Source organism: Pogona vitticeps, chromosome 1 (genome assembly GCF_051106095.1).
Source record: "Pogona vitticeps strain Pit_001003342236 chromosome 1, PviZW2.1, whole genome shotgun sequence".
Lineage (NCBI taxonomy): Eukaryota > Metazoa > Chordata > Lepidosauria > Squamata > Agamidae > Pogona > Pogona vitticeps.
The window spans coordinates 302646890-302661407 of NC_135783.1; the positions used below are offsets into that span (position 1 = coordinate 302646890).

Genomic DNA, 14518 nt, shown 5'->3' on the forward strand with positions numbered 1-14518 from the left:
AACAACTGATTGGTTCAAAATTGGGAAAGGAGTACAACAAGGCTGTATATTGTCCCCCAGCTTATTTAACTTATATGCAGAATACATCATGCGGAAGGCTGGACTGGGTGAATCCCAAGCCAGAATTAAGATTGCTGGGAGAAATATCAACAACCTCAGAAATACAGATGATACCACTCTGATGGCAGAAAGTGATGAGGAATTAAAGAACCTCTTAATAAGGGTGAAAGAGCAGAGCAAAAAAAATGGTCTGAAGCTCAACATTAAAAAAAATCATGGCCACTGGTCCCATCATCTCCTGGTGAATAGAAGGGGAAGATATGGAGGCAGTGACAGATTTTACTTTCTTGGGCTCCATGATCACTGCAAATGGGTGACAGCAGCCACGAAATACCTGTTTCTTGGGAGGAAAGCGATGGCAAACCTAGACAGCATCTTAAAAAGCGCAGACATCACCTTGCCAACAAAGGTCCGCATAGTCAAAGCAATGGTTTTTCCAGCAGCGATGTATGGAAGTGAGAGCTGGACCAGAAAAGAAGGCTTACCGCCAAAGGATTGACGCTTTTGAATTGTGCTGCTGGAGGAGGCTCTTGAGAGTCCTCTGGATTGCAAGGAAAACAAACCTACCCATTTTGAAAGAAATCAACCCTGAGTGCTCACTGGAAGGACAGATCCTGAAGCTGAAGCTCCAATACTTTGGCCATCTCATGAGAAGACTCTCTGGAAAAGACCCTGATGTTTGGGAAAATTTGAAGGCAAGAGGAGAAGGGGACAACAGAGGACGAGATGGTTGGACAGTGTTATCGAAGCTACCAACATGAATTTAACGAAATTCCGGGAGGCAGTAGAAGACAGGAGGGCCTGGCATGCTCTGGTCCATGGGGTCACGAAGAGTCGGACACGACTTAACAACTAAACAACAACAAAAAGTGCTAAGGCTTTCTCACCTCACAAGGAGAAAGGCAGGCTACAAACGATACAAAATAAATCAATAAATAGTCCAGACAGGCGGGGTAAAATCAAATAAATAAATAAATAAAATAATTAAATGCAGGAACAAATTGCTATAGTGAACAAGTCACTGGTCATATACCTTTTTGTATACCGAGGCACAATACCGGCATACAATCTGGAACAGAACCAGCAGTAGTTGTATTTCACCACTGCAGTTACACCAATATATAGAACTCTGGTCAATGTTTTATTTAGTGGAATCTTATCTTTAATAAGGATAATGAATACTAACAGCAAGGAATGCTAAATATAATCATAATATATAGATCTGGAAAGTATACATTAACAAACTCTGGATTTAGTTATGCACGATTCCTTGTTTTCAGACTGTAGATGAATATTTGTGCCCAAGTAATATTTTTAATTAATTTTTGCAGGCCCTCAGTTGTTAATATCACCAAAATCCAAAAATATATATACTCCAAGCATCAAACAAAAATGGAAAGGTAAACTTTACAGATTTTAAATATGCAACAACAACAATGAAAATCAATGGCAATTAGTAACCAAAGTACACCCAGAAGGAGCTTTGCTACAGAAACATTCTGGCACAGATTTAACACATGATTCAAAGCATTTCAGACCCACACCCAATATGAAATATTGTCCTGGTAACATCCTTAGGTAACATTTCTTGCCACCCAAAATCTAGTTCTAGCATAGAAGATTATATCCTTTTGACCTGGCGAAATTAATTTTTAGCTCTGAACATCCACCCAACTATTGTAGCAATTAGATGATCTTCCTAAAATCTTTTAAACATTGTAACCTTTAAACTAAAATTCATATCATATGGTTCTGATCAAATCATAGGGGTGATGGCTGATGAGTTTCACAAGAGCTTCCAATTTTTTTAAGCTCCAGAAAAAATATGCAGAGAGCAGTGTATGAGGGATGCTATTAAGACCACCAGCAGGCAAGTGCAGATCTAATTAGGACAATGGGAGAAGCTCAAGTTGGGGATTCAACGTTAGCATAGATTTCACTTGGGAACAACCACTAGCAAAATTAGATCACTTTCATCTGAGATCTGCAAATTACTCTCAGTGAACAACACTATAATGTATTTGATTCCAAAAACATGAAGAAACCATACAAAAAAATTAATGCATTTCAGTTACCCAAAATAAATATTTAGGAAACCAGAGGCAAAATAGTCCTGAAACAAAAACAAAACAAAAAAGTAAAGTAGCCTTTGCAAGGAATTACTTTGCCTGAAAACTGAACACTCTGACACTTTACGACTAATATAATGGATGTGTGTTCAGTAAAAGAATTTTGTTCACAACTATCCTCCTTCATGTTGCAGAGAGGACATGGTTTCAGTCTTAGTACCAAGTATGAAAAAGGAGAAATTCCACCTTTGAAACATGTTTTCATATCTGGCCATCCCTACCACTTTACAGAAAAATGGCAATCATTCAGATATAACACAAGCCACAATTGTTGGTTCTCTCAACAAGGGTCCATTCTGAATTTATATCGAGAATGTCCCCAGCATCTTGAATGCTTGGCGGCCTGAAGTCAAAAACAAAGGCATTACTCCATAGAGCTAACTCACATAAACAGAGGCTCGTTATATCAAATCTCTGTAGATTTCATGTGTTTCAGATACCTGGAGATTAGCTGCCAAGCGGGTGGTTTCATGCTCTTGCACAGGCAACAATGTCTTGTTCCTACAACCAGCTCTGCATCTCCTCATCATACCTTTGTGGATCAATGAAAGGTTTGTCAATTGATCGGATCATTAGTTCTCCACAATATACACATTCAGGTGCCACAATATCATCAATATCAGCTTTCATCTGTTCCCTGCTTGGCTGGCCTTTCCCTTGACCAGCATTATCTGTGTCCTTAGAACGATGGTGGGATTTGGAGGGTTGGTTTGTAGCTGAAAGCTTCTTCTGAAGGTCCTCCAATTTAGCTTGCTTATAAGCAGGCAAGTTGGGATAAACTGCCTGGAGAAGGCAATCATAGTGGAACATGTGGCCACAGAGAAAAAGATAAAAGGGACGATTTAGAAGGGGAAATTCACATGCAGCACATTTTTCCTGTGGTTCCACAGAGCCATATTTGTTTCTCATTTCCTGAATGTCTTCACGTATCCTTTTGGCACTCTGGGTTGCTTCTTCCATCTCCATCTTTAGCTCCTCTATGTGCTTGTTATAGGCTTCTAAAGAGTTGCAGATGGCTTCCTTGAAGTGATCAATAGTGACAAAGTCTGGGAAGAAGGGTAGGATATCTTCGATCTTCAGCAGGTCACAACTGGAAAGGCACGCCATGGCCTTCTTCACATCCTTCTCTTCCTGGACCACATGCCGTGCAATTTTCAGCCAGAGTTTCTTTCTCAGCTCCTCGTCTTCCTCAGGAAGATCTGCACAGGATTTTGCTAAATCTACATCGACCTGGTGAGAGAGAGAGAGGGAGGAAGGAAAGAGTTACCATTTCCCTCATTCTTTATCACAAAGCACCCTATTAGTAACAGGAAGGCACTGCTAAAAGAATCAGTTGCATCAAAGTATGGCTATAAAAACCAAGCACCTGTTATCTCAGGCCCGGGCAAAGTGCGGCTCGAGGGCCACATACGGCCCGTGAGACACTCCTGTCCGGCCAGCAGACAGTTTTAAACATCAAAACCATTTATAGTTTTTTCTCTAAACTTGATCAGTTGCTTATCTTTAACATACTGCAAAAACCTCTTTAGTATTTGTGAAAATTAACAAGTTTAAAATAAAAACAGTCATAACATCACTGTTTCATTTCATTTTTAAGTAAAGTTGGTTCAGCACCTGGACACAGTTCCAATTTTTCATGCGGCCCCCTTATAGAAATTAATTGCCTACCCCTGTGTTATCTCTGCTGAACAATACCGGATGTTGCTTTTAGTAGTTACGGCTCAACCTGCATGATAACCTAATGAGACATGTGAGAACCAGTTACATCTATTGCAAAGAACTCCTTCCTCAAATGAAGCAAGAAAAGGCTTTTGGTGCCTCACACAAGGCTCTCAATTCAATTCTTTCTTGTCCTTTGTTCCAACAAGCCTTCACTCATTTTTCCTTCTCATATTCAATGCTCTGCTTCCTCATCCTCCCTCGGTCTTTTCTCATATGAACATAGTCTCACATGAACATCATCCAGAAAGAAAAACCAGATAATGGCATGGTTGGAGGAATCCTAAGGTTTGTAGAAGGGGGGCCAGGTTGGGAAAGTAAACTCTCAAGAATAATTCCCTTTAACCTCCTGAAAAACATGAAAAGGCAGCAACTGCATTTATATATGGTTGTGTGAAGGAGAGGGTAAACAGGGAAGGAAACAACATCAGATCTAAAAGTGTGGCACAGCTTAACCATGCCACTGGTCATTTCAGGAACCAGATTTAAACAATAAAACACCTCCAGTCTCCCAATTACCATGTTCTGGGACAAAGCATGGAAAAATGACTGCTTTACTGCAAGGCTTCCCAAAAGCAATTGCTGGCTACTGCTGAAAATAATGTTAACTCTGATCTGATCCAGCAAAGTGGTTCATATTTTAGAGAGTTTTAAAAATGCAAGATTAACACTAGTACAGGGACTAGTCCAAAAAGGGTTCTCAGTTCCTCCTCTGCCTTCTACCATCACCTAAGTCTCTCTGTCCTTTCAGGTCTAAAAGAGCTTATAAACCTTTAGCAATGTAAATTATTGTTCAAACAATGGTACACCTACCTGTAAAGCAAGACCCACAGCTTCCTCATACATTTCCATAACTTTGTACACATGGACACATGCACGGTGGTGTCCATGTTCTGCACAGAGCCTAAGTGCGTATTTCAGGTCATAGTGGATATTGTCAGCATAGGTTCCTGCTTGTTCCAGGTACGACAACAGTGAGTCCGGGCGACACGAAGCATAGAGGGACAACAGATAATTGTGAATTGCCTGCTGAGTTTCCTCCAGCTCAGTCACGCAGAACTCCATGTAGCGAATGGCTTCGTTGACCTGCTGGGTGCTCCCACTCTGACTGTAGTTAACAAGGGCAGGGATGAGCTTCTTGGCATCCAGTTTCTTGCCCATTTCAATCCAAGCATCCACCACTTTCTTGGGGATATGGTGAATCAAAATGGGAGAAAACTTGTAAAAGAGATCATTATCCTTGATTTTGGACAAGATTTCTAGTGCTTCATTGAAATTTTCGTGTTGGCAGTAATGGGCTATCACCCGCTCATAGTCTTGCATTATGACTGCAAAGTACACCATGTGCTCAGTGTCCCCATGGCTGGCCAACAGCTCGTGAATAGTGGCTCGGTTGTTGAACAGGCACTTTTCATTCCTGGGGCTGCCCAAGAAGCTGCGGAAATTGTCCCTGGTCTTCTCATACAAATCCCTCTTGGAGGCATCGCCTTCCAACACACCCAGCCGATTTAAGTAGAGCTCCGTTAGCCAGGTGGTCAGCAAGGTAGTCTGAGTCTTTTCAGAGGGCTGAAAACTAGCCAGTTTCTTAATCAGAAACTCCATCAGTGCTTCTTCTTGCTGGGCTTCAATAAACTTAAGGGCAATTTCCTCAAAATAATTTTGCGTCAATGCATAACACTTTGCACTTTCCATGTATCTCCTGTTCTGGAAGCAGTATTCTGCTTCCTTTGCCAACACAACGTCAAGGCACTCGGCACGGTCCCTGCAGTACTCTTTAGCCAGATCAAACTTATTGATATTCATGTACATCTTCCATACATCACGGGACTCTCGCTGTACATTATATCGAAACACCACCTTTTCTGTGTGAATCCAGATTTGGCCAAAGGTAGGATCTTTGATCATACGCTTCAGCGAGCCAAACTTTTCCAAGAACACATCTTGGAAGACCACCTGTCCATTCAGAGTGCAAACGGCTTTCACTCTGTCAGGGAACAGCAACAGGAAATGGAACTGGGTGAGGACTATAGAAATGGGCTTATTGGCAACTGCGTCTACATCAGAAGGATACTCCCAGACCTGCTCATCACTCAACACAGAGTCCGGACGTCCATAGTCCAGGGATCCATACAAGACACCATTTCCCATCATCCAAGCAAATGTACTTGGTGAAGAGCGGAGTTTTGGGGTGTAGAAGGCTATTTCACTGTAGCCCAGGCTGGCTGGAAACTCACGGAAGCCAGGCAAGTGATCTACAGGCATGCTAAAGATTGCACCAAAGGTTTGCTGCTCTGATCCTTCTGGAATCTTGCCAACAAACTGAAATAGCCTCTTGCGTGTAGTGGCAATGATGAAGCACTTCCCATCAATGCCCCGCTCTAACTCAAGACAGCAGACTGGGGCAGGTCCTGCCTCCTCCTCGAGGTTGTAAATGAGACGGAAATATTGGTCAGGGCTAGTGCCAAAGAGGCTGCCTTCACTGATGGAAATCTCAGCCTCGTATATGTGGCCTTGGGAGGTTCCAACCAAAATGGGCCCTGTGTTAACCTCTGTACCAAATAACTTGTTCCACCCTATGCTTTCAATCAAATGACCTTTCCAGCGGGATAGGACCCGCACCTTCTGAGCACTTCGGTTCAGATACAGGCATTCATTGGTATTCAGGGCAATGATAAGGTGAGAACCTGGAAGGAAAAAGGAATGCAGTAACTAAGATGAAAACACTTAACTGAGAATCATGACAAGGACCAAAAATGCTTCTCCCAAGACACAGCCTCTGTTGCTTGAGGAAGATTTCAGAAGGTCACGAATTGAGATAAGAATAGAACAAAATATTCCCCAAACAAGATACGTCTTGCTAAATCAAACCAAAGATTTATCTAGTTCAGCATTGTGTTCCTACAGGGGCCAATAAAGCGTCTATAAGAAGCCCACAAACAGGAAACAAGTACAAAAGACCTCTGCCACCATTGCTCCCCATCATCTGGTTTTGAGAAGCATGTGATATCTCTGGTACTGGAGGTAACAGACAGCCATCAGGATTAATAGCCACTGATACCCCATCCTCCATCAATGTGACTACTTTCCTTTTAACAAGAAAATAAATGCCCAGTAAGAACACACGATTAATTAAATCAACAAAAATCTAGAATATCACTATACATTTATCAGCCACTTGTTTTGAAAGAAATAAAGGTATAAAAGGGGCTTGATTTTTTTCCCTGTGGATCTTTCTACTTACTTTTAAGCAGCTTGTATAAATATTAAACATCTTATAGTTTTCATCTAAATTAATACACTGATTAATATACAATGCTATAATTGGACTTCATTTGATCTCAATAAACATTTGCTGTAAAAGTGAACAAGCACAGCCAACCTTTAGAGCCATTAGAAAGATAGCTGTGTATACGTTACGTACCTGCACAGTACTGAGAATACACATATTTCAACATTAAACCTTTACTCACATACTAATTATTGTGAAAAGTCAGCAAACATTCTGTTAAACAGCAGTTTGTAGAAGGGCAATCAGACACCCAGGAAAATTATTGGAACATAACTACTGTGCTCTTATAGGAACTGAAAACTTCAGAATACCTCTGGAAGAATACTTTATTTCTCCATAGGAAGACTGACCAAAACACACAGAACACAGAGGGAACTGACATGCTAACTGGGGAGGCCAAATATTAAATACTTCAGACTATGATCAGATTTTATATGAACGTACAGTTTATCAAAAACTAAAAAAGGAAAGAAAAAAAGCTACATATCTTGTTAATAAATTTAAAAAGCTAGGGAAGGATGCTCTACTTATAAATAAAAACTCATTGTTCCGAGTCCAACTGGTAGTCTCAACTCAAGTAGAACCACTGAATCATCAGGCTTTACGTAAACATTGACTTGCCGTTCAGCAATTGATCCATTTATAGGATCCATCCCATCCTCTAGATGGGAGTGGAAAATGGATTTATGTTGATATTTATAGCATTTACTAAACAGATCAATCAAATAGCATTTTTGCACCCCATATTTTCATCTTACCTGTATGATCCAAAAAGAGCTTGTAAACTTTGGCCTCATCCTTTCGTCCGAGCTCTACCTGGTTAGGCTCATCAGCTTTTGCCAAGTCAAGTCTACATGAAAGAGGAGAGAAAGCAAACTGTTTAATGTTACTAAGAAACTGAATGGATAGAAAGAAATGTTGCTGACTGAGAAGTCAGCATAAACTTGCTTCATATAAAACTTCTTAAACTGACATGACTTTTTTCCCCTTCATACTGTGCATGTATATGTCTCAACAAAGTAGCTGTAGATATTTAATTATCATAATGCCAAGAACTGGTACATTCTAAGTTAACATCTAGTTTGTATGGGACAGAACATTGTGAATGGTGTGTTTTTTTAATCTCAATCATGATTAACTTTACTCAGGTGATAAGTTTGTTTTGTATGATCAAATCACTGTTGGGGGAGAAAACCTTCTAAAGTAAAGAGATTTAAGTGTTAAAAATGCAGATCTCTACAATAAGATGTAATATATGTTAATACAGATGTTTAAACACTTCTGCCCAATAGTACTGCTTTCTGATGCTATCTGCAGGATCACATGTTTGTGTATTACAGTTATGAAGCAGCTCATTTGCACAAATCCATTCTTTTTATGACAGGAGACAGGTAAAGAACCATAAATTTTGAACAGCTTCCCAGGAGCATATCACAGGCTTTTCTTTCTATCTTTGCAAATTCAACAGGCTGTGAGCAGGTTTTGATTCATTTAAATGAGTCAAAACATGCCTTTATTCAACACTGTATATGTTTTGTGAAGTGAGGTATATCAATGTCTGGTTTAAAACCTGACACAACAAATTCTATCAGGCATTCGAAGGAAAAGTATCTTCCTCCATTTTAAAGGCATATTTCCAATTATACTGATTGTGTTTTGGTTTTTTAACATCGCCATCACATACTGATGTTCACCATGCCATTGCCATATATTGAAAACAGGCCTTGAAAACCAAGGCATCAGGGATCAGAAAATATATCCTGGGATGGTTATACGCCTGTTCACCACACTCTAAGCCTATAAACCTATTCCAAGTGTCCATAATGGGATTATAACAAGCATTACCTAAAAAGTATGTCTTTTCCAAGGCTCATACACAATTGGTTGGAGGAGACTACAAGGCTATTAATCTTCTCAGGAGGGGTGAAATCAATCCTCTGTTTGTTAAAAATCGGTGTCTCCTTTTCCCACCGAGCATTCACATATCCTTTTTTAAAAAAGAAAAGAAGAAGCTGCTAGTTTGAAAAAACACAAACATCAAAGCAAACGATTGTTAAAACTTTATTAATACATGGAGTTTTTCTTAAGTAATTCCATATTAATTCTAAATGCTTAAAAAAAAAAAAAGAAGTCCACTGTTGCTTGTACTCTCTCAGTAGCATCTCTCTGCTCATTGGAAAGATTAAAAACCCCTTATATGAGGTTGGACTCTTTCCTATACCTACTCCAGTTTCACTTACACTGACAGGCAGCTGCTCTTCAGGGCCTCAATAGTTCTTCTTTCTATAACTGAAGAAGCCAAGACCTAAACCTGGGATGTTCTGCAGGTAGAATAACTGCCTTATCACTAAGCTATGGCTCTGCCCCAATTGATGCTACACTATACGGGTTTTATGTATTGATATTCACTAGCACTCTACATTATGCAACCACTTACAGTTACTGAACTGTCCTATGTACCAAAGAAAAAGAAGAAAAATCTTGGTCTGTTCTTCCATCCTTTCACAAATCACCAACACTGCTTCTAGCTAGCAAACGCACAGGCACTAAAAACCCTACAAACTCATAAATATGTGTGATGGAAAGAAAATTTAAGTATGTGCAAGCAATAATTCAATGAAGTTTGCTACATAGATAAAAGTGCAGGGCATACTGCAAGTTAACAATTTGATGCTTATAGGAATGTCATGGCCAAAATATCCACTCAGAGAAATGGGGTTTTCCCGGGGGAGGGGGGTTATTTTCTATATTATGCATCTCCAAAATCAGACATACAAAGGAAGCCACTGCTCATTTTTCAGATGTCACACCTAGGGAGTATAGCAGGACAGTTGTGGATCCATTTATAGTTTTTTGCCTCAGTTACTATTTCTGCACCCCCTTGAACCTGATTTTTAGTTAGGCATCCTTCAGTCTCGAAAGACTATGGTAGCGTGCTCTGTGTGGAGGACTTGGAACAGCGTCTAGTGTGGCTGAGGAGGCCAATTCGAGAGTGACAATCCCTTCCACACTGAAGACAAATCCAATCTGTCCCCTGTCCAGCTCCCTGGTTTTGCTGCTTTTGTGATTTCCTCTTTGCCTCGGCCTGCTGGGCAAGGGTCGCTTCAAATTGGGAGAGGCCACGATGCAGTGCCTGCCTCCAGGCTGAACGCTCAGATGTCAGGGTTTCCCATCTGTTGAGGTCTGCACACGCATAACTATCTTCTCCCACACAGACTTGCCTGCATGTTGCCATCAGTAGGAGATTCCCTGCCACCTGTCCCATCATTATGTTACATGGAGAAAGGAAGAACACAGGGTCCAGCCTCTTCCCCAGTAGCAGGAAATCTTGGAAATTCATCTTCCACGTTGATCCACCTCTTTGAGCCTTTTCAGAAGATTTTGTGATGGTAATGACTTCTGCCCCATTATTTTACAACTGCTGAATTCTTCATTTTACAACTGCTATTTTTCAATTCTGAATTCTATTTCACTATTGCAACGTTGTTTCTATGATATTTGCTGTTAACCAATCTGAGAACCCTACTACCTCAGTAAGGGCAAGATTTTAAAAGCATATACATAAATAAATAGTCTCAATGTGAAGCTGAAATGCTGTTAATCCTGATTTTAGAACAGCAGTTGTGAGCGAACACAGGAAGGCACTGGGCTAACCTTGCAAGAGAATAATAATAATTTAAAAAAGAGCACAACTCAGTCCTGGTTGTTCCCAACAGACAAAACCAAGGGCTACTTACTCAGGATAGTGCACTGTTAGTTTGGTATAGACACTGGTGAAATGGATGTACCCGTATCTACTGGGGAAGAGATGTCTTGAGCCAAAAAAAGCTCTTCCAAAAACTAAAATCTTTGCTGGACCTTCTGATGGGCCACACACTATACCCAAACAAGCTTCAAGAAGTGCTTAATACAGGGTAAGCAGAACCCAGTGGCAGAACACCTGCTTTGTATAAAGGTCCCAGATTTAATACCTGGAAACAATACTAGATTAAAAGTCTGAGTCCGTAAAAGGCAGCTTCCAAAGTTCCTACGCAGAGAAACATGTCATGTATGTCTCTTTGACATTCCAAGAAGTCTGGTTAAGTTTAGCTTGAATTCTGCAGAAGTGAAAAAGTCAGTGATATATTTATGCCTTCTGAAAAGAAAATATATCTGACTGAAGGAGAGAAGTTGAAAGGATATGCCATACAGTACAATGCAGTTGCAAAGTATTTTTAAAAGTGAAATGCCAACAGAATGCACTTTTATTTGAAAGAAAGGACTTGACAAATCTAAAATATGTATTATCACACTGTATGCAGCTGATGGAGCTGTCCAAATATACATAGATACCCCTGAGCCTGGACCTCAGGTCCTGTATGCTGTACAGATTTCTGCTCTTCATTTTTCCCTAGTACTGCTTGAAAGAATGTGGTAGTTAAAGATCTGCCAGCATAAAGAAAATGGAGGAGGAGGAAGAACTTCCTCAATCATTACTTCCTCTGTCAATAAAAATGCTGTGCTTTACATCTTTGTTAAAACTGAAAGACCTCGTATTTATTGGTATTCATTAAAATCAGAACTAAGGAATGCATTTTTGGACTTGAAGTAAACTCATGATCTCACATCCAACCTATCTTTTTATCCCAGTAAGACATAATAAAAAACAAATTAAGATCTGAAAAATCTGGGTCTCTTCAGAAATTTTAATTTACAAGATTGAATTTTTTGTTGTTGTTATGGAATACAATGAGGTTTGTTTACAATCAGTTTTTACCAGTTCTCTAGTCTAGCTGATCCAGATAGCAGTTCAGAAAGAAATGCTGATTGAAACATTGTCCAGATCTCCGAGAATAGCAGAGCAACCCAATGAGTCCTGATGGGCCCGACCGGACTTAACTCTAGCTAAATGTGTCTTGGACTGCAATCTCAGACTCTGAGGGTCAGGAATAAGGCGAGTGCTTTCCAACCTTAAATACTTGGGGGGGAGCCAAGAATTTAAGTACAAAAATATATACTACTGTAACTCAATTGCCTTTTGAATGAAATATGGAGCACAGGCCCGCTTCCCAAAGGCTGCAAGACGGAGGGGCGGGAGGAGGCGGCTGCAATGGCCCAGGACCTCCCGCAACGAACCCGCTCTCCTACCCGTATGCGGAATGCCCAGGCTGGCGCGGTTCTGCTGCGAGGAAGCGGCGTGCGATAGCGAGTCCACGTACTGGTCCAAAATGGAAGCCATGGAGAGGCCGTTGCGGTGACAGCAGGCGGGCGTCCCACCCCGACCGACCCGGCAAAGCCCCTCGGAGCCCACTCGCCGGCTGTGTCGCGCTCCGGGAAACGAGGCGCCCCGCGACCCACCGCCTCCGGACTGCAGCGCTCAGCTGACCGGCTGACCCGGGAGGCGGAGCTCGCGACCAGAGATTAAGAGGGGAGCAGCTTCCGGTTTCCGGGTCGAAATTTTGACCATAGAGCTATTCTAATGGAGGATGGGGCTGCGGTCGTGGGCGCCCTCTTTTCCCCGATTAAGACTCTCTCCGCAGAGTTCTACTTACCGTACTTCTGACTAAATGTACAGGGGTCCGCTGAGAGTATATCTCACCTCTTTTTCCTCCCCAAGAAAGAAGCATTTCACGCCCATAAAGAAAAAAAGAGAAGAAATCAATACAGTTTTTAATGTACCGAGGAAAATGCGCACGGCGCAATGAAGATAAATATTGCTTCCTAGTTTCCCACCTTTTTATGGGAGGATCCGAGTTTGAAATTACTGTACACGAACTTCTAGCTTCGTTTTGACTTTTGGGGGGAGGATAGCAACTTGCATATGGCCCCACAGTGCAAGAGCTTTCTGGGCGGTTCACAACACGCTGAAATACATATAAAAATGATGCAAATACAATGATAATTAAACAAACCAATATCTCAGGAAGTAAAAGAATTAATAAAAGATGAATACAGACAAAAGTTCTAACTCCTGTCCTCTGAAGATGCCGGCCACAGAGACTGGAAAAACCTACAACAACCATCGGATCCCCGCCGTGAAAACCTTTGAGAATACAATAAAAGATGACTAAATGCTGTAATTTTGATTTTACTAACTTTTGAAAAACAGGGAAGGCAGCTGACAAACCTCTGTTGGAAACTTGTTCCAAAGGGAAGGGGCTACAACTGAGAAAGCAGGGTTCCTGGTGTTAACTCTTTTGGCTTCCTTAGGGTGTTACAATTTTTAACATCATGGATTGTGAGGGGCAGGTGAGACAGGTAGCTGTTTTGTGAGAAAGAGATTCCAACAAACATCAGGGTCCTAAACTCTGAAGGGCCTTATAGGTCATGACCAGCACCTTGCCTTGGGCATGGAAAGGAACAGGAAGCTAATGAAGGTGTGTCAAGACTCATATTTGTGTGATCATATCGGCAGGTACCAGATATGTGAGCAGTCTGGCTGCAAATTTAGGACCTACTGAAATTTCTGTACTAACTTCCAAGGGCAGCCCTACATAGAGAGCATTACAGCAGTCTGTTTTAGGGATTTTACAGATTACATGAATCATTGTTAGACATTTCTTCTCCATGTATGGGAGCAGCTGGGTAATCAAAGTTGATATAAGGTAGTCTTGACCACAGCAGATTCTTGCACCTCCATAGAGAAACCTGGGTCTAAGAGTACCCTCGGGATGCAAACCTGATCCTTCAGGGGGGATTTCCTTGGAGATGAGTCCTGCTGTATTCTCTATAACTGACTTCCCCAACCCAACTAATGCTGTCTGTGGACAATTGGGGCTTTCTAGATGTTATAGGATTGCTGCTCCTAAAATCCCTCACCATTGGCTATCCTGGCTAGGACTGACAAGAGCTGAAGACCAAAGAACAGTGTCATAATTGCCTACTTTGTCTATAGCAGTGTTTCCCAACCTGGAGGTTGCGTTTTCTGGGGAGTGGGGTTGTCATGAGCTGCCTTGTCTGTGTTGTAGCACTTATTAAATAATTTCCTTGACCTTTTGAAGCCAGTTATTAAAGTTAGCGCGCGCACACACGCACACATATACTGTACATATACATACATATATATACATATACATATACACAGAGGTGGAATTCAGCAGGTTCGCACCGGTTCCATAGAACCATTTCCTAAATCTGATAATAGTTCGCCGAATAGTTCGCCGATCTGGTAGCTGGCCTGAGATGAATGAAGGAGGACCAGGTGACCGGGGGGGGAGGGGGGCTATGTTTTTTTTCCCCAAGTTAAACGTAACTAAGGCTGTTGCTCTGACAATTTGTGGAGACAAATGGCACACATTGATTGCTCACTCAAAAACAGGAAGACAGCTATCAGTTTTTTAAC

The 14518-nt window shown here is 41.3% G+C and overlaps 1 protein-coding gene across 1 annotated transcript; it reads right to left on the reverse strand.

Moving 5' to 3' along the window:
* Positions 1-1199: 1199 nt before the first annotated feature.
* Positions 1200-12590, reverse strand: VPS18 (VPS18 core subunit of CORVET and HOPS complexes). Its single transcript, XM_020793754.3, has 5 exons — positions 12325-12590; positions 9043-9184; positions 7956-8047; positions 4722-6592; positions 1200-3419 (listed from the first exon to the last, which is right to left on the reverse strand). The coding sequence occupies exons 1-5, from the start codon at positions 12413-12415 to the stop codon at positions 2691-2693; spliced, it is 2925 nt and encodes a 974-aa protein (XP_020649413.1). The 5' UTR covers positions 12416-12590; the 3' UTR covers positions 1200-2690.
* Between the last annotated feature and the right edge of the window lie 1928 nt (positions 12591-14518).

Excerpts from the sequence above, each read along its gene's own strand:
- VPS18 (XM_020793754.3), bottom strand. The coding sequence starts at position 12,415 with ATGGCTTCCATTTTGGACCAGTACGTGGACTCGCTATCGCACGCCGCT. Across the intron at positions 9,185-12,324 it reads CCTGGGCATTCCGCATACGG|GATATGTGAATGCTCGGTGG; the intron begins GTAGGAGAGCGG and ends TTTTTAAAAAAG. Across the intron at positions 8,048-9,042 it reads GGAAAAGACATACTTTTTAG|ACTTGACTTGGCAAAAGCTG; the intron begins GTAATGCTTGTT and ends TCTTTCATGTAG.